Source organism: Phalacrocorax aristotelis, chromosome 1 (genome assembly GCF_949628215.1).
Source record: "Phalacrocorax aristotelis chromosome 1, bGulAri2.1, whole genome shotgun sequence".
NCBI classification, from domain to species: domain Eukaryota; kingdom Metazoa; phylum Chordata; class Aves; order Suliformes; family Phalacrocoracidae; genus Phalacrocorax; species Phalacrocorax aristotelis.
Window position 1 is genome coordinate 26,632,744 of NC_134276.1, and position 19,211 is coordinate 26,651,954.

At 35.6% G+C, this 19,211-nt stretch overlaps 1 protein-coding gene across 7 annotated transcripts in view; it reads left to right on the plus strand.

The window, feature by feature from the left end:
- The window catches only part of NBEA (neurobeachin), a 507,728-nt gene that overhangs the window by 210,723 nt on the left and 277,794 nt on the right, over positions 1-19,211 (plus strand). For all 7 annotated transcript variants that reach the window (XM_075085055.1, XM_075085072.1, XM_075085081.1 and 4 more), the window contains 3 exons: positions 2,169-2,323; positions 6,470-6,596; positions 10,151-10,278. In XM_075085055.1, coding sequence (XP_074941156.1) covers positions 2,169-2,323; positions 6,470-6,596; positions 10,151-10,278 — 410 coding nt within the window. The remainder of the gene's footprint in view (positions 1-2,168; positions 2,324-6,469; positions 6,597-10,150; positions 10,279-19,211) is intronic.

The following is a 19,211-nucleotide window of genomic DNA, read 5'->3' on the forward strand; positions in this document are numbered from 1 at the left end:
TCCAAGGTCCAGTTATCTTGTGAAGCTACACACACATGCCTGTGATCTTGATGACCTGATAATCTATGCCATTAGCATAGGCCAATCTAAGACACCTTTTCCTGCTCTGTCTTTCCTTCTTGTGCCTCATCACCCAAGTATTCCCATTCATTCTTCATTCACACCAATCTTAGCCTTTCTATTGTGGTTCTCTACGAAGATGCTGTAGGTAATGATAGTAGTTCCCTTATGAAATTAATATAAATGGGAGATGCTCCCACTTAAGATACAAGTCCTAATTTCTTCTTGTGTTTCTATGGCACTACAGGGACTCTACTCTTGAATACTTATTCAGAATTCCTGAACAACCAGAACTCAAGTATTTGATTGAAGCATTAATTGAGCTAGAGATATTTGTATCTGTATAGGAGCTATTTTTAGGAAATTTCATGGTGTTATGAAGCAGGTTAATCTAACCCATGTAGACCCAGCTTTATTCACCTGCAGCTGCTGCTATGTAAATGCTTCATATCAGCAACAACTGTAAGAAGTTAATAACTACAAACAAATGCAATTATTTTAGGGTCACGCATCTTAATCAATAGCTATTGCATTGTGCAAACTCATCTTCTTCTAATGTAAATGGAAGGAGGCAGAAACCCATCAATATGCCTAAAATTACTTTTCTAATAGTACATGCTTCAGGGTAGTGGTAGAACTTGTTCAGAATGCAGAGACATCAACCGGCAGTTACCTCTCTAAAAACAGTGAGAAAAAAATTGCTTATGGATTGTTTTGTACGCTGTCATCATATGAGAGGAAATCACCAAAAAATAGCACTTGTATATAATTCTCATAATGGCATCATCAATATAATTTGCATCACCAGTCTTTAAAATCCAGGGAGACTGAGGTTTTAGACATATATGAACAAATTACATTACTGTAAAAAATTGTTTCACACCTTTTGATCCATCATGTGCCATCATATTTACATAGAGGTGTAACGAAATAATTGCTAAAGGAATTTCTGGAGAAAAATGTTGCCTTATTGCCCTAAATAGTTGCATTTTCTTGCTGGTTTTTTTGATCACATTGATCTAATTTAAAGAAAAATATATCTGCTTAACCAGAAAATGCATGTATGATGATGAAAATGTATCTTTTAACATTTATAAATATGTTTTGTTTCAGGTCTGTTTTTCACTCAGGTTTTCTACTGAAATAGAATTTTAAAGAGCAGTTTTTAATAGATAAATGGAAATATTAAATGGAAAAATGTAAATATAGTTGCCTGCACTGTCAGCTGTCCAGTGTTGAAAAAATATTAATTAAATGCCTCTGTAATATTTTCTTTCTTCTTCCCTTTTAACACATACAGCAAGTCTTCTAGTTTTGAGATTTGAAAAAAAAGAGTGGTTCAAGGTTAGGTGAAAATGTGTGTGTTTGAATGCAATGTTGTCTATATATATCTGATATTATGTCAGATTTTTTATATGTAAGTCCTGTTCTCTTCTTAAAAGCTTCAAATTCTAAAGACTGCTTTTTAAACCTTATTTTTCAATATCAATATTGTGAAAGCAAATATTTAGTGTGTTGCATTTTAGGTGTTCAATTTTCATCATATGCTGTTGATTTAAATGAGTATGAAAGTTTTCCACAGGGCTGAGTGCAAAATTATGTTTGTCAACTGTATTTGCAAGAGCAGTATATGCAGAGTACTGAATTAACTACTGTGTTCAAACGTTCAGATGACTGGCAGAAAAAATTGTCTTCTTAGATAACTTCATTAAGATCAACAAATTAACATACTCATTAAGACTGCATGCATATAGACTGTTAGTATGCTGACATCGTTTCAAACACTTAACGTTTTCTTTGCAAATCTAGAACGCAGGTGACAGCAATGTTCACAACATATCAATGAAGTGGTGGGGTCTTTCCATTTTGTGGACACTGAAAGAAATATTAAGTTTCTCAGAATCTCATGAAGCTGCAGACAAAGGATAGGACTATGGCTTGATGGTCTATTAATGTAGCCTTACCCAATTTCAGAAAGGTTCAGAAAATTGACACTGTTATGTGTTCCTCAGCAACAGCGTTATAACACGGCATAATCCCATCATAAACAAAAACTCTTGCTAACTCCATTGTGCAGTTTGAGAAATCTTCCATTTCTTTTTCCACAGGAGCGTGGTTGTACCAGTAAAGAAACCCCCTCCAGGTAGTCTGGCTGTTACCACAGTTGGAGCTGCCACAGCTGGGAGTGGACTGCCACCGGGTAGTACACCTAATATATTTGCTGCAACAGGAGCTACACCAAAAAGTATGATTAATACAACAGGTATTGTCCTTAAATATTTTTGTGAACCTCATTTTTCTCGTTTGTTTTTTGTTTTGTTACTTTTAATGGTGTTTTGTTTTTTAATCATCTTTTATTTGTTACTGGTTTTGTACTTCTAAAATAAAAACCTGGAAAGATTAAATCTTGGCCTTAATTAAAGTAAATGTTTTCTCTTGGTGAATCTTTATAATCTTTGATAGTGCACAATGGACTTGCACAGTCTTAAGTAAGTGAATAACTAGCCTTAATACTGTTTTGTGAGCGTAGTTTAGGATTGAAATGAGCTAACTTCTCCAGTGCTCTGCAATAGAGGATGTTTGTATGATCTATACCAGTTAGTCCTTCCTTATGGCTTGAAGAAAGTAAAGACAACTAGCTGCTTAATAAATATATCGTAGATTATGGGGCAATTACTATTTGTCGATGAAAATTATGCTATGATTTTTGCAAGGTTCTTCAGTGGGAATTTACCTAATTTAACTGTAATCCTGCCTTATCAGCAGTTGTTTATTGTGACCTATAGAAGGAGGACAAGACCTTCTTTTTTAAATTTTTTACGATAGTAAAAATGGGATGGTCTATCAGGAAGGATCCTGTTGACCACGGAGACTGTGGTTTCCATTCAGAAATTAATCCTTACTGAGAGCAACAGATGTTTACTGAAACGCCTTTGAAATGTCTGGCTATGGTCTATTTTCTTTCTGAACTAAACAAAAGCACTTGAGAGAAGAGCTCTCTTCAAGGATATCACAACTTCAGTCAAGGGTTGAGAAAGTGAAAATCTCCCTGGGGCTGCAGAAAATGGAGGGGGAAGCTTTTGGCATCCTTCTGCTTCATGGAATAATATGAAGGCACGCTCATTTTTTTTTTTCTTTCCTTTTGCAGATTACCTTTAAAACCTGGTAATAGAACTTTGATTTTTCTAAGGATAAAATATGTTAAAATCTAATTATCCTGAGGCAGATGGAAGTAATGAATGCTCTGAATAATGTTATCACTTCTATGAACAGTTCCATTTGTGTAGCCACTTCTGTATTCTTGAATGGATTTCCTTTTAGGTATTCTTATGTCATGCAAAAAATATCCTACATTGGAAACCTTGTTTTCCAAATGATACTGAATAGTGTAAGCTTTTCAGTCTTCTCACTGATTAGAGATCTGAAGTGTTTTGGCTGGAATGTAGTAGCTCTTCTCTGTAAGTAATTGCATTTAAAAATCAGTCATTTCCCTGACACTGCTCTTAGTAGAGGACAGTATTGCAGATACCATGGTACATTCACTGTGGATTAAAGGCTGCTTTTTTTGGTAGATCTTATAGCTTCATTTTTTTAATGCAACTGTTTTTGTCTCCTAGACTATGGATTAGCTTGATTAAAGGAAAAGTATTGATTCAATGGAATTTCAGCAAGTATCAGATTTAATTAGGACTATATGTGTACTGAACTTCTTTAGTGATCTTATTTGGTAAAATCTTTTATGCCTGAATTATTCTGAATGAGCTTTATTGATGAATTCTCTTAAGAAGTAGTTTGAAATGTCCTTTCCCTCCAACCTTTGTTAAAGATTTGAATTTTATATCAACATTTTAGAAATGCTAAACACATTAGTGACAGTAAAAAAAAGTAGTATCCCATTGAAAACATATAAATGTATATTAGATTAAAATGCTCATTTTGCCATTTTTAATTACACCATGCCTACAGTAGTTAAAACAGTAATCACGTATGTCAGTTTTTGAGATATATACATGAAGTATCCAGATACTTTCTGGTTTATACACTTGTAGTCTGTGAAATTATCTATGTCATTAATGATTTTAACGTAGTGTATACAAGTTCATTGAATAGCACTTTTTTTTTTTCACTATGGTAAAAAACAGTATACAATTTTTTTAGAAACACTAGATGTCCCCCCAAACCTATTTACAGTTGTTTTTACAGTGTGTCACAGATACTGTAGAAATACGGTTATATTTTTGAGGTATATTCTGTGCTGGACTTGTGCGAAAGGTGTTTTTTTAGTTTTTCATGGATTGCAGTCAGTGTTTACATTCCATCTGCCATCGCTGTTGTAGTCAATGTCTCTGTCACAATGTAATGAGATGTATGTTACTGAAGTCCTTTTAGTGCTTTGAATGTATCTTTGGGAGATTATAGGTTTTGTTCCTTCATCTCTTTATGTAAGAAATGGGTTTTATAGGTTTTAGGTTGGATTTCTGTAATTCATATCCCGATTCTCACTTCTATGTTAATCCAGTAGTTTGAGGTCTGTTTGACCTTCTCTTCTGGGAGCCTAGCTGGTTAAGCACCTACCATAGCAACTGTATTTTTAAACAAACTTAATGAAGAAAATTTGACTTTGGGAGGAAAAGTGAAGGAGCAATAAAAATATGTTACCAATGTATATATGAATAGAAATACGTAATAAATATAAATATGTAAAGGATATAAATATATAACTAATATAAACATATAAATACACATGTTCACACACACATGCACATATATATGAAACCTTATTCTTTTTTAAGCTACCCTATTCCCAGCTAAATTGCTGTGATTCCTAGGTTGGGAGAGATAGTCTACCTTATATTTTAATTTTTCCTTCTCAGTGTGTTTGGGTACATTTACAATTTATATTTAGTCCAAATCAGAACCCACAGTGTAAGCCACAGTCCACCTCCCACTTGCTTTATTAAAACAGCAGACTAAATCAGATCCTAGTCTAAACGCTGAACCTCTGCTCTGGTGTCAGCAAGCCCAGCAAATCCTGCTGCATTTTGATAGTGTTTTGAATATTAATGTTCTTAAATGAGCTAGTCAAGATTCTGATCTTTAGCTTAATTCTTTTATCAGTAAAAATTACTTAAAGGCAAATTAAAAAAAAAAAAACAAAAAACAAAAAAAAAACCCACCACAAAAAACCCTGCTTCTAGAGAATTTTGCACAGTTACCAACATTTGACCTGTACTTCACTGTCAGCTGGCTGCTCAAGCAGTTAAGAAACCATTAATGCTTTGTAGAGCTTTGCAGGAAACTGAAAAATAATATATACCTGTGTAATGCGAAGGGCAGTGACACATCAGCTGCTAATACCGACCAGCCACAGGGAGCTACCAGTTATCATTTTTAAAAATCGGCAGAGTAATGCTACTGATGGCTAAACTGGGGTTCTCCACCCCTTGTTGCTAACTTGGATAAATCCTGCCTGTCGCCCCCATCTCTGGTAGCGTTGGAGCCCGCTAGGCTTTGAACTCCAACTACAAGACTGTTCGTTGCTACCTCTCTTGCAGTGACATGTTGCACAAGGACTGTGTGGCAGAACAGGGGCAGCATTTATCACAGTGCTCTTGCTACTGTTCAGGCCACTCTGAGCCTTTTCTGGTTTGTTTCAGAGAGGCTGAACGCACAGTGCCATTTCAGCAAACATGATAGATTGGCATTTAGAGTTTAAGTTTAGCCTTTAGCTCTGACCCAGATCATGTAAAGTATAAATGTATGCTCTGTCTGCATCTTTTCTCTGGACAGCTGTTCACAACGCATTGAAATGACACCCCCACTGCCCTTCCTACTTATAAGATCTTAAAATTCTCCTTCACTCAAGGAAGGAAACAGAAAAAGTAAAATTAGAGTCTTAATACTACTCAGACACTAGTTTCCCCCATTACTTCCTGAAGGAATACACATTTTCTACCTTCTCTGTCAATTTTTTAATTTGCAATTTATTTTCTGCCTGTTAGTTGCAACTGGCCAGTCAAGAGGTGTGTGCATATAGATATTAAAAAAAATAGTTAAACTTCTATTCTCCACTCAAGCTCATCTGAAATATACCTTTATTTTAGAAAGAACTTGCTTTACAGGATGATGTAAAAATGTTTTCATCTTTGGAATATAATTTGGAAATAATGAAAATGAGGTAAGGATTTATTTTGCCTGATTTAATAGCTTTTTAAGCTTGTTTTTGTTATACTAGCAAAACAAGGTATTAATTTATATGATAATTGTATGGAATGTTTTTAATTGTTTTAGAATAAATAACATTATTTCCTTACTTAAAAGTAGATTAATAAGACAAAGACTGTATTAAAAGTCTCTAAAAATTATGTTTCTTCAGACTGAATTAAGATCTGTATTTTTTGGGGGACAGGTGCAGTAGACTCAGGATCATCTTCTTCCTCTTCGTCATCCAGCTTTGTGAATGGTGCTACCAGCAAAAATCTCCCAGCTGTCCAAACTGTTGCTCCAATGCCAGAGGATTCAGCTGAAAACATGAGGTACACAAGTTCTATCTTTTAATATTAACTATAATTTCCTCACCCACAACAACTTCATACATACCAAATAGTAGAAAAAGAAAAATATATATAAATATATTTTAACTCATTTAATATGCATTACTGTATTTATTAATACAGTACAGTATGGATTTAGATAATTTTTCGGTACTAAAAATGTATAAACTAAAATAGCACTTCACTGAAAAGTGTAACTTCTAAGAACGATGCCAGACACTAAAACATCATTTAAAGTAATTTTTTAGTTGACCGGCTCAGTAGTGATAGTAGGATTTGGAATGCAAGCACAGCTTGGCAATGGAGCACTAGCAAGTGGAAGGAGAGACACAACCTCTTCTGAGCAAACAAAAGCCCCATTTAAACTGGAGAGGACAAAACCAGACAAGTATTCATGCAGCTAACTAAATCGTGCACCAGATCTGAGGTGGTGTTGCAAGAGACACATGCCATGGGATATCTAATGTCTCTCTCACACTGGCCGGCAGCCAGGAAAATGCCCCCTGAAATTCTTATTAATTATCTTTGTATAATAAGTTATTATGTTATAAAGTTATTCAGCTGTGCCACTGCATACTTCAAAGGCAACTTTTTGACCTTTTCAAGGTGTACACCTGTCTGCTCTGTAAAGGTGGCACGGGGTATACTAAGGAATTGCCAAGTGTCCCTTAGTTGGCCGGCTGCTTTGAGGTATGGTTTTAAGAAGGTTGGAGTGGAGACAGCAACCAAGCTAGCTGTTCATGAACTTGCAAGCTCATGAACAAGAAAATTTTCATTCCCTGATGAACTGAAAAGGAAATCAAGGGCCGTAGGTAACCTGTAAAAAAAGTATTGGTGCTTCAGTGGTTTAACACACAGCGCAAAAATGCATTTTTTTGCTGGTCCTATCTGAAGTGTCAGGTGAGTGGTGCAGGTGGAATCACAGCAATGGGTGCGGGCCCAGGCTGAAAGCATGAGGGCTGTTGGCTCCACTCCAAAAAGGTGCAAATGATCAAGGAGAGAATGACTGTTTTTATGGTGTTAGTTATTGCTTGACAGTGTTACAAGGCAAGTTAATAAAATTGTGGCGTAACTAAACCACTCCTTTTGCTTCTTGTCTTCTTCATATGTTAGGACAGTGCTTCAGTGACGGTGAAATCGTTTTTAAAATTCAGATACTTTCCTAGTTTATCATCTTTATATGTATAAAAATTACACATATTTATATATAATATTTATAATTTATTTTCTGATGTATGTTGCCTTTAATCTGCAAAATAGTCTTGAATTTAGAAGCTATTAAGAGTTTATTTGCCTGAATGTCCAGAAATGGAGAGGAAAAACCACAATATTGATTCTTTACAAAAACCCCATAGAATCTCTTATTTCAGTCATGAAATCTAGTTACATTAATCTCCGCAGGGAGTTCCCTAATGATTGCAGGATGAGTTACAAGGTATAATAAATGTTAGAAACAGCTGCAGAATCAGATTGGTCTCTCTCCTCTTTTGCTCCTCTGTGTGTGTGTGTGTACAGGAAAGGCAGTAGATGGGCCACCTCCTTTGATGAAACATTTTTTGGGTCTCTATGTATTGGTTTTTTTCTTAATTATTTTGCTTGTTCTTTTTGAAACTGAAGGACCAGAACTCCAATCAGTTTTCAACATGCAGATGCACCAGGGTTTTATATGAAGGAAAAAGGATTTTTCTTCTTTTTTCTCTGTGTAAATATTAATTTCTGTGCTTTGATATGCATTTTTTTAAACAGTGCTAAACACTGATCCCAAGTTTTCAGAGTGCTATTCCCAATTGACCATGAATATACAAGATCCATCAGCTATCCATTTGATAATAAGGTGTTTATTAATAGTTCATCCACACATCCCGTATTACTTGATTCTTAAATACAAATTGATCTTAATTTTAAAACTCTTGAACTTGAAATTTTTTCAATTGTACATAAAGTTTTCAGAGCTAAATTAACTCTAAAATTAGGCCTTTTAAACCAATTTGCAGTGAAAGCATATTTTAAAACACGGTTTAGAGAAGTCTAGATTAATCTAGTAGGCTTTTTATCTCTAGCAGAAAAGCTTGGGGTAGATTCTTGTTGCCAATTAAAAACTCTTAAGCTAGTCACGTGCATTTCAAGTATAGTCAATAGAGGCTTTAGCACAGTGAAATACACTTCAAGTAATGGTCTAAAACAAAAGCTGGTGATATGAATCCCTCCTTTAGAATATTAGAAAATCAATATCTGAATCTGAAATGGGAAAGCAGCACAATGAAAGAAAATAAGCTATAGGAACAGTACAATAATTTTAAGCTAATGAAAGAAAACTTCCAATGTGCTTAAAATGTCATCTTTTTTTTTAAATGTAGGGATCTTCATGTGATCTGAATTTAAAAGTCCACATTTATTTAGTGTTTGTAGATAGTAGATACAGTATAAAATTTAATTATCAGTGTTCATTCTCTTATGTTCTGTCAATAAATATAACTTCTTCCTAGAACGGTGCTTTTAAATGCCAATAATATTTTGGTGCCGTAATGCAAGCACAAAGAAAGCTCCTTCAGCCACCAACAGTCTGAAAAAGAACAGCAAAAATTCTTGGTAGACCAGAATATGTATCTAATTTCATTTCTATTTTTAAGTAATAGTTCACTTCTTTGGGATAACACAGCAGGTTTTTAATCTTGGCATGAGCGTTTCAGAGGGCACAAGTGTCATGCCCTGTCAGGTTTTAAAAGGGAAGGAGGGATCTTAAGGGGTACAATCCTTAGCGCACTTCTGATATGTATACTTGTATTTGTATTTTTGCTAGATTTGTATCCTCAGAGAAAGGAATATTATATCTGGTATTTAAAAAGAAAATAGAAGTCACAACACTTCTCACTGTACTAGTAGAAATTAAGGAACACTACGTGCTTCCAAGAATGTATAGTCTCAGCAGGCAAAGTACAAATACACAGGCAAAGTGATATACCTGGGATTATGTTCCCTCAAGGTTGAAGAAGAGAATATTGATTTTTTTGATACCTGTGCTAGAACAGTTCCTCATGCATTCCCTTGTCTAGCACTGTAATTCCAGATGTTGTTATTTGAAAGCTTGAACAAAAAAAGCAAGTTACTTGTGATTGCCTTGCATGAATAAAAACTTCTCTTTTCAGACTTTCAAATGTATATAAAATGATGAGATGCGTATAAGCTGATATAGGTGAAATAGACTTACACTTGAATTAGTTTACACATTTTTTGCATACAAAAATTACATATTACTCTGACGTTCTTCTCACCATGTTTGAAAATGAGAATAAAAATTTTACTTGTTTTGGAGTATTCTGTAAATGCTGTAGTATTTAGGAGGCTGCCACACTTCTGACTCTGACATGACATTTGCATTTACTTAAAGCCATTTACACACTGTGATGTTTAATCAAGTTACGATCATCTTCTTTTCTAAAGAAGCTTACAGCAACTTTTAAAAATAGGTATGATTTTACATCATTTAACTTCTGCGGTTCAGTGTTCTTCCAAACATGGTCTCTGTTTTTCCACAGTATCACTGCAAAGCTTGAAAGAGCTTTAGAAAAGGTGGCCCCTCTCCTGCGAGAAATTTTTGTTGACTTTGCCCCCTTCCTATCCCGAACGTTGTTGGGCAGTCATGGACAAGAGCTGTTGATTGAAGGTACTGTTTCTGTTATAAAATTATGTTATTTAGCTAATAAACTTTGAAATGGACAATGTTTTATTTTCGCAAGACTTTATATAACTATTTTCGATAAATAAATGAATCCATTTTCAATGTGTTGTGATTTCATTTCCTTGCATTTAACTTCATTTAAAGAATTTAAGTGTGATAGCTTTTGTACCCTTTTTTTTCCCTAAATGAGAGGCTGTTTAAAAACCTCCCTACGATTTGCTTTTTCCTCCTCAGAATAATTTTATAAGTCTTTAGCCTGACTTTGAGAAACAAATGAAAAATATAATTAAAAAGTGTAATCAACTGCCGTGGAGGAAAGTAAGTTGAAGACTCTGCTCCAGCATTGTTGAAATGTGCATCTAGATTTGGTAGGGACACTGTTTGCTCAGGTGGGACGGTTGGATTCACCCAGGCAGATAAAGAGTTGTCCCTAGAGGGGAATAAAAAGTGATGATTTTTTAAAGAAAAGTATCCTTGAACACTTTCAAGGATTTTTACAGGTTTTATGCATTGTCTTTACTACTCCATAGTTACAAAATTTGGAGAATATAATGAATCCTCTCAAGTGAGGCAGTAAGTAATGCAGAAATTATGCAGAAAGTGCAAATGTGGCAAGCTCGTTCGTGCAGAAAGTAATGAATCGGTGCTAGTGCAGTTAAAATAGTGATGGGAGAATTTGCATGAACATTCACTGATCCCACATCATATATCCCGAGGAACATATTCTGTCAAGTAAACTTCTTCCCTCCAGAATTGTTCTTACACACAAGATTGCTATTTAATGAGAGGTTTATGCTTGGACTTGATGATCTTAAAGGTCTTTTCCCAAGAACCTAAACAATTCTGTGATTCTATGATTATATGAAGAAGTCTCATTAAGGAAAAGCTTATAATGTGTGAAGGTCAATGCAGAAAAAACCACAGCTTTGTGTTCAAATTCCAAAACTCCTTCTATTATATATGTGCCTTATCTAAATATTAGTGTATAGTCTTTATATGGTCTCAGTTATTATCCCCCACAGCATTGGCCCTCTTCTATTCCTAATGCTGGAAATATTTGCATTTTGTAACTGAAATCTTCTAAATAACCTTTTCCATTTTTGTCTAATTATTGTTTAATAATATTATTGTTTAATAATACCAAGGAATGGTATAGTAGCTTAGTAATTCTCTGAAGTTTCAGGTTTTTATACTGTTTATTTTATAGCTACGAGTAAGTTGCAGTTCTCACTTAATGACACCTGAAGTTAATGGTCTGAGACGCTTATTGAGAGCATTGAGATGGCTGTAAGATATTTAATGGATTCCATTCTTAAGTCTCTTATTTCAGTGAGGTGGATCGCAAAATTCATAGCAGTGTTATCCTTTTCCATTTGACAATTAATTGCACTACAGTTTTTATAGAATACAAATAAAATTGTCTTGGTTTCACCTAAGCTCTTTTATAGATTAAAGAAAATACTTCACTGATGCTGTTCTGACTTCATCTTTTGGTCAGATTCATGGTGTGAAGAGGGCTCCCTCAATTCCCACCATATGACAAAGACCGAAAAGCTATAGGCCACAGGAACCTCACAATTATATGGCAGTATCAGTTTATCTCATTGCCTGTCCAGACAGAGATATGATTTTGTTGGCTGTAGCATTCTTCCAATACCCACTTGGACTGCTGTTCCAAATTTTGTCCCATCTATGACTCAGCCATCCAATTCATTCTCAGGAATCATTGTTTACGAATCAAACACTGAGTTCCAAAATAAGTACTGTCCTTCCCATCATGTTTCCTTACTGTTATGTCTAACCTTCTCTTCAATCGCTGTCTCATTCCTGATTTCTAAGAACTAGTCCTTTCTTCAAGATATTGAAATAGCAATCTGTAAAGAAAAAAATCTAAACATAGCTCAGATTTTTACACTGCATGCCTCAGGACTTGAATTTCTGTTTGTTCCATCTAAAATAGTTGGGCTATTTTTCTTTTTACCAGAGAACTCAGCTGCTTTTACAGTCATTGTGTTCTTCTCATCTTTTCTTTCTTCATTGCCTGTATGAGACCCTTGATCTCAACTAAACTGAATTATTGCCTAGTTAAGTTCCTTTTAAAAGGGAATTCTAAATTCTCTCCTAGTCCATTACCTGATTTACTCTGATACATTTCCTGTCATTGTTTACTGAAAGCCAATGGTGGTCCTTGAAGTGCTTGAAAGGGCTCTCCATGTAATGACTCTGCAAAACAGAGGGTTTTAGTGGCATGATTCAGGTACATGAGTACACAGAGTTCCTGTGGGGCTTTGATAATTTAAACTTGATTTTTACTGGCAAGCAGTAATTAGCTTGACAGTTTTATATGAAATAGTTTAATTTGTTGCTTTATGTGTAAAGGGATTTAGTTATAACAAATAAAAAGGAGCAAATAAACTTATTTAATCAAGTGTGAAGGTGCTGTCTGTTTTTCAAAGTGATAACCACAAACGTATCTGTTGCATTCTATAAAGTGTGTCCTTTTCTTCTGATTATTCAAGCTTGAAACATAAAAATACCTTCCCTCCTCTTGCTGTTTTTCAAAACATCCATATGGTATGAAGCCTTTCCCCTTCCAGATTTTGCGAAAATCTGAATATCTTCAGGCATCCTTGATGGCGTGTGCTTTTTTTACTGAAGCTCTCTCTAGTGCTGTTGTGCATACATATGTGTAAGACTTACTAAATCATTTCAGACTTGGTATGAATATCCACAGTTTTGTAGTTGAGGCTTTGCGTACTGAAGAGAGAGCAAAAAAGGAAAAGGGAACAGGAAAAAAAAATCATTTTACTACTTCTAAAACAGGTTAATTATACAAACTTGCCAGTATATCTGATGCTTTGAGATAGGTGTTGTTAATATATATTTGGAAATGTGTATACAACTTAGTTATGATTTCACCTTTTTATAGTAGTTGAGCTGTCTTGAACTTTTGGTGAAAAATCTTGCAGTCATACCGTGCCACCACATTCTCCCTTCAGCTTGTATCATCATTCTGTCCCATGGAAGACTGGCTGACGTATTCTTTGAGGAAACTCTATTTAATATCTAAGCAGTGGATTCTTAACTCTTGAGTGGAGCTGAAATTAACTGGCTGCAATTATCTGGTCAGTCTAGAGCAAAACTTGGACCACTCGTACTCAAAATTGTTAATCTTTCATGTTTGTTCATGTAAATTTCAAAATGTGACTGGTAGCAGAGGAACTCTTTATCAACTAGTAATCTGACATTGCAGAACGTATTTATTGGTAAAACTCTTCATCTGTTTACTCACTGGAATAGTACCCATTTTGGGCCCTTTTTCCACAACCAGTTCTTTCTTCAAAGGTATCTTATTATATTCCAAATATTTCAACTTCCCAGAATATGTGTCCTCCGTGATAGGTTAAACAAGACAGATTTGCCATCAAATGCAAATGGTTTCAAACAGAGTATACTAAAACCAGCCCAACACTACTGTGGTTCATCAGCTGAGGTTCTTTCAATGCTCCAGAGAACAGAAGTTGCAAAGGTTAAAATTGTCCATATAGAATCTAATTGGAAACAAACATGCAATATGTGTAGGTCACATATTTAAGCTTAGCAATGGTCATTGTGGAGTTCCATTTAACACTTGCACAGATACGTTTTCACTAACTCTAGTTTCCATATGGTCTGCAAATTCCCTGCAAATGTAAAGTGCGTGACAACATTCTAGCTTTTAGGAGAAAATGTTACAGGCAAGTGTAATCTGATCTGTATCCGAAAGCAAAGCTACATCCTCTTTTTTGTCAAGCACAAATCGGTTAATGTATTTTCAGTAAAGCTATTCTTGGAGTGTCTTAAACTGTTGAATGGGTCCAAGATCAAAACATAGTGACATACAACACTTGTCCTTCTCTATAGTGAGATAACAAACAAACATTACCAATGCTTTTCGCTTTCCTATATCATTACCTAGGTATAAGGTCAGCCAGGTAGCCTGTACATTTGACATGTTTCTGAAACATGCACAATTTGGATCAGATGAAACACAGTGTTTTCACGCTGATGGGACCAGAATCTGTTTTTCCTCATTAATTCACCACATGACCCTAAGAAAATATCAGTAGAAGCGATGGACTAGTTTTGTATGGTATTTGACCGGAGGCTTCGTGAAACAGTTGAAAAATTGCCCAAAACATTCCTTTGGAAACCACAGATAGAACTTGGGTGCTAAATGACACTACTTTAAAAGCTCCCAAAGACCACAAATGTGGCGTCACTGTGGCATCTACCAATACTGCCACAATTTGTTTCTGATTTCCTCAAACAATACCTAGTTTTGTATTAGGAAGAACAAGGTAACCATTTTGCTGAGACACTGTAGAAATCTGGAAATCCCTTAGACTTTCTGGGAAAAAAAAGTCCTTTTTGGTGCTTAACAAAGCCCTTGGCTTTCTCTTAGAAACTTTTCAGAACCTTTGTATTATTTTTGTGGTCAGGAGCACAGATGCTATAAAGCAGAGAGATTGCATGTTCTTGCAAAACTTTATTTTCCTGTTCATATTGTTCTCTCGGTTTTTTATCTTGCTCTGCCACATCCAGAATATTTTTGTTTGTGTGTCCAGACATGTTTTCTTTCAACTAATCAGACTTTTGGTAATTGCTTACCAGTCTGTAGCACAGTAGCCAGCATCTGAACAAAATAAACGAATAAACATTAGCAATAAGACAGGGCATAAAAAAAGGTGTTATGATTTTTAAATTTGCATTAACTGGAATTAACAGCACATAAGTAAAAACTGAAGCTATTCATAGTGCTGAAATGTCTCCAAGCCACTTGTTGATCCTGCTTTGATATTTTTATTAACAGTCTTCATTATGGTGCAGAATTGTTCCTGGCAAAGCTAACTGCTTAGACAGAGGTATACAAAATGAAAAGCAAAGGCATTCCCCTGGAAAGAGATGTTGAATCGTTTTGTGGAAAAACCAAAACTCAAGAAAAAGCCAAATTTCAACACAGCCAAATGCTGAGTCAAATTGCTAGGAACAAATAATATAGACTATACGTAGAGGGTAGGAAATGAGGGATGAAGCCACTCAATGTAGGAATTGTTATAATAATTAGCATGCTCTGGGTTCTTTTAGCTCAGTGCTGAGAACACAAATACTTGAATTCTTCTGATAGATGAGGAGGTGATTTCATTTCTCTGCACAGCTTCAGTAAAGCTCCTACCATCTGGTTCTATCACTTCAAAAATGATACACACTGAAGAGGGAACAAAAGAGCAGGGCACAAGTGATTGATGGATGGGAGATAAGCTCCATGAAGTACAATGTAAAGAGCTTGATTTGTTTGACGTACTGAAGAGAAGAGATATAAAGAAGTTAGATACTACAGGATGTCTTAGCCTTTTTACCAACAGAATGCCTAATGAGGGTAAATAACATTGGAAAATTTTACTAGGGCTTACCATCAAGTATTGAGATCGATGTTTGTTGTAGTCTTTATGACTGTTTGAAGCATTCTTTCTAAATATAGTCTTCTGTCTAGCTTCTCAGGAGGAGAAATGTCATGTGTTTGCTGACTGGTTTTGGAGCTTCTTTGTGGCTTTGGAGCCTCTGAATCCCTGTTTCCTCTGTGCCATACCCTGCAAGGAATGATAGCTTGCATTAACCTTAATTTCCTTTAACATTGCCATCACTGCTTTTGTTCACATGGTCATAGACAGATGTACTTCAGTGTCAGCTAGCCACCTGCAGTGGCTAGTAACTTTTTTCAGTTAAAAAAAGTGGGTTTTCCTAGTTCTGCAGTTGACTCTGTCTCAACTGCAGATGCAGCCAAGAATATATCATCTTCCCTTGAGGAATCAAAGATGGTCAGTATTCAAGTCACTGTATGAAATAAGCCTTTCTTCTGTATTTTTATGTGTGTTCGTGTGTATATATATATAAAATAAAAACTGTTTTTATTTGTATTTAAGAACATCTTTAATCATTAGCTTGAAGCTCATTTTAGTATGAGACATTTTCCCCTTTCTCTGCATAATGGAGTTTGTCTCTTCAGGCAAGCCTCATGTAGGGCTTATGTCAGCTGGCCCTCAGATTTCAGACAGCCCTTGCAAGTGTATGAATGCATAGCCATACATATACTTTAATATGTTTTCTTGCATATATGAGGCTTATATGTTCATACTGGGTGAGGAGGATCAGGCTTTTACTCCCTTGATAGCTTTTCAACGGGCTGGCCAGTTTCAGCCAGTTTAACAAAGGATGCTTAAAAGATGCTATCTTTACACAATATTAATTAATATAGGTACCTGTTTAAAGAAAAGATACTCTACAATGTCTTGGCTGTGGCAGTAGTTACTGTGTATTTCTTAACTGACTTCAATATTCGCCCTACACTATCATTTGGGGTATACAATCATCGTGTAGTGAATAAATGGAAGACTGAAAAGTAGCTAAAAAAATTTCGTCTGGTTTATTTGCAGCTGTGTAATATACTGTGTTAGTACAACACTGTGGATATTGCAACACAAGGAACAGGAAAGCAATTGATAAATCAGGACTGAGAGAGAGTGCAGTAGGAAATCAACCCTGTTAGACACCAGAGGATCCCTGTTAGAAATCACGGTGAATGTTAAAAATGTTTCTGTGGGGAGGATGTTATGCAGTGGTCAGGCTAGTGCTGTGTGCAAGTGTGTCTCAATGGACATAATCACTTTGGTCAGTCAGGGTCAGGAATCTTACAGATTCTTTGGTTTGTACTGGGGCAGGAACTCTGAATTGGTTTTCAAGGCTAAAGAGTTAATAGGTTTCTTCTCTGCTATGCCACCTCCCACTCGTTTCTCTCCATGTGCCCTAGGTTCATTCTTCTATGCCTAGTAAGAGGTGATGCTGCAGGCTTAGCACAGTGCAGTTAAAGCCAATGAATTGCCTGACCCAATCCTCTGGAAGACAGATTTCTTTAATTTGTGGTAGTAGGACTCATGCTCATAGATTTCTTTTTATCTTCCACTGTAAACACTTGCAAAAAGATCCCAGTGAAATTGCACTACTGTCCAAAACCAAGCCCTGCTAGCTAATGAGGTTGGAACAATAATGAGTTACAGATAAAGATTTTCTCCAGTAAGTTTAAAAACATTCATCATCACTAACAATACATTGAATAACTTTATATTGTTACAAGCTTTGAATGCTGATCTGCACTGTGAGGATGTTTTTTAGGTATCTTCCTTTTTTACTTTATGCGTTTCTACAGGTAATTTGCAAGGTTTGGGGTTTACCATTACAATAGGTAATTTTGAAACAGGGCATGAAACCCCTTGAAATCCTCCAATGGATATAATTTTAAATGCTGCTGCTGATTGAAATCCTGCCTGTACATGTTGTAATCCCTTCATAAACAGGAAAAAAAATGTTCATGAATTTCAAACTGCTATTTGTAGACTTGTAAGAAATTTTTTCTCTAAGACATTCTTGATCTATGAATAGCTCTTAGTGTCCTACTGAAAGGCTCCACAGTATGCTCATGTGTCTGCAAACACTTCGGGCCTGAAAGTGTTTCTTACTAAAAAACATCAATGAGTCAGATACACATGGAGACAGAAAACAACACCAGTTTTCCAGAAGTCTGTATGGTAGGAACAAAGAAATGATGAAAGGTTAAATGGATATTCAGATCTGCCTATTTATTTACACGTACTCCAGCAGAGTCAAGGTTCAAAGCTCTGTGCAACTTCCACACTGTTTTTCTGAATATGCTACTAGTGACAAGACAGATCCCAATACTGGCATTCAGAGGGGGAACTGAAGAGCAGGTGCAACAGCAGAAGTCTCTGTTATTTATCCACAGTGAAATCTTCAAACTATAATGACCTCGACACCAGTTACAGAACATCTTTCTTGTGTATAATATTCTTTCATGATAACTTTAAAGGGATATAATTACAAATACTAGAAAGTGAAGAAGATACACATTCATTTGATTTTGAAGATTTAACTCTTGAATTACTGGAGTTCCTGTGTGCGGAATATGTTCTGAACAGATGTTTAACATTGCAGGAAACATATAGATCAGAGATCCAGATAGCAACTAGGAAATGCATAGCATCTGGCACCTTTTTGAAAGTAAACCTGCCAATAATTAATTACGCATATGAGCCACTATATCCTGTCTAATGAATTGGACACTTACTAAGACATATTAGACTATGTAACAGAGGTTAACTGCTCATACCCTCTCTTTTGTCCTTGGCTTGTGTGGTCGGAGCATAACTTAAGGGTAAAAATTGTTGTTGGCACTCAGATTATATGTCCTTGATTATATTATCATTGTTACATTAATCAATAATCAAAACATCTTTACAATCCAAAATGTATGAAGTTTCCATTAGGCAGAAATTGGGGTAGTTCGATTGCTTTGCCAATGGAGGAAAGAAAATGACTGAAAATGTGAGACTAATTGTAAAGCTTAGAATCAACTACCTATACTCAACAGAAGAGGTTAAGAGAGCGTAGCGGTAAAAGAATACATGCCCTCAGGAAAACAAAAGCTGGTAACTGCATTGTCAGGTTTGCTGAAAAGCACTGAAAGTTATCCTTGAAAATACAGAAGACTAGTAGATGTTCGAAGTTACTAAATTACTGTTGAAAGTGCTACTATAAAAATATAATTAGAAACCAAATGATACCAGTTGCTGTTCTTTTAACGTACACAAAGAAATGCACAAAATATTGGAGCCCTTAAAGAGCAAGAAAATGAGTTGCTTGTGGTCCTCAGGTCCCACTTACCTTCAGCAGTATTGGGCACTTTATCACAAGTTTCTTTTTCAAGCTAGTAACCTGTATTCCAGTTGCAAGCCATAAGGCCTAGAAAGGACTGGTCTTTTTGCCTTAAAACTCTAGAAAAATACCCTCTCTGATAGCTTCATACT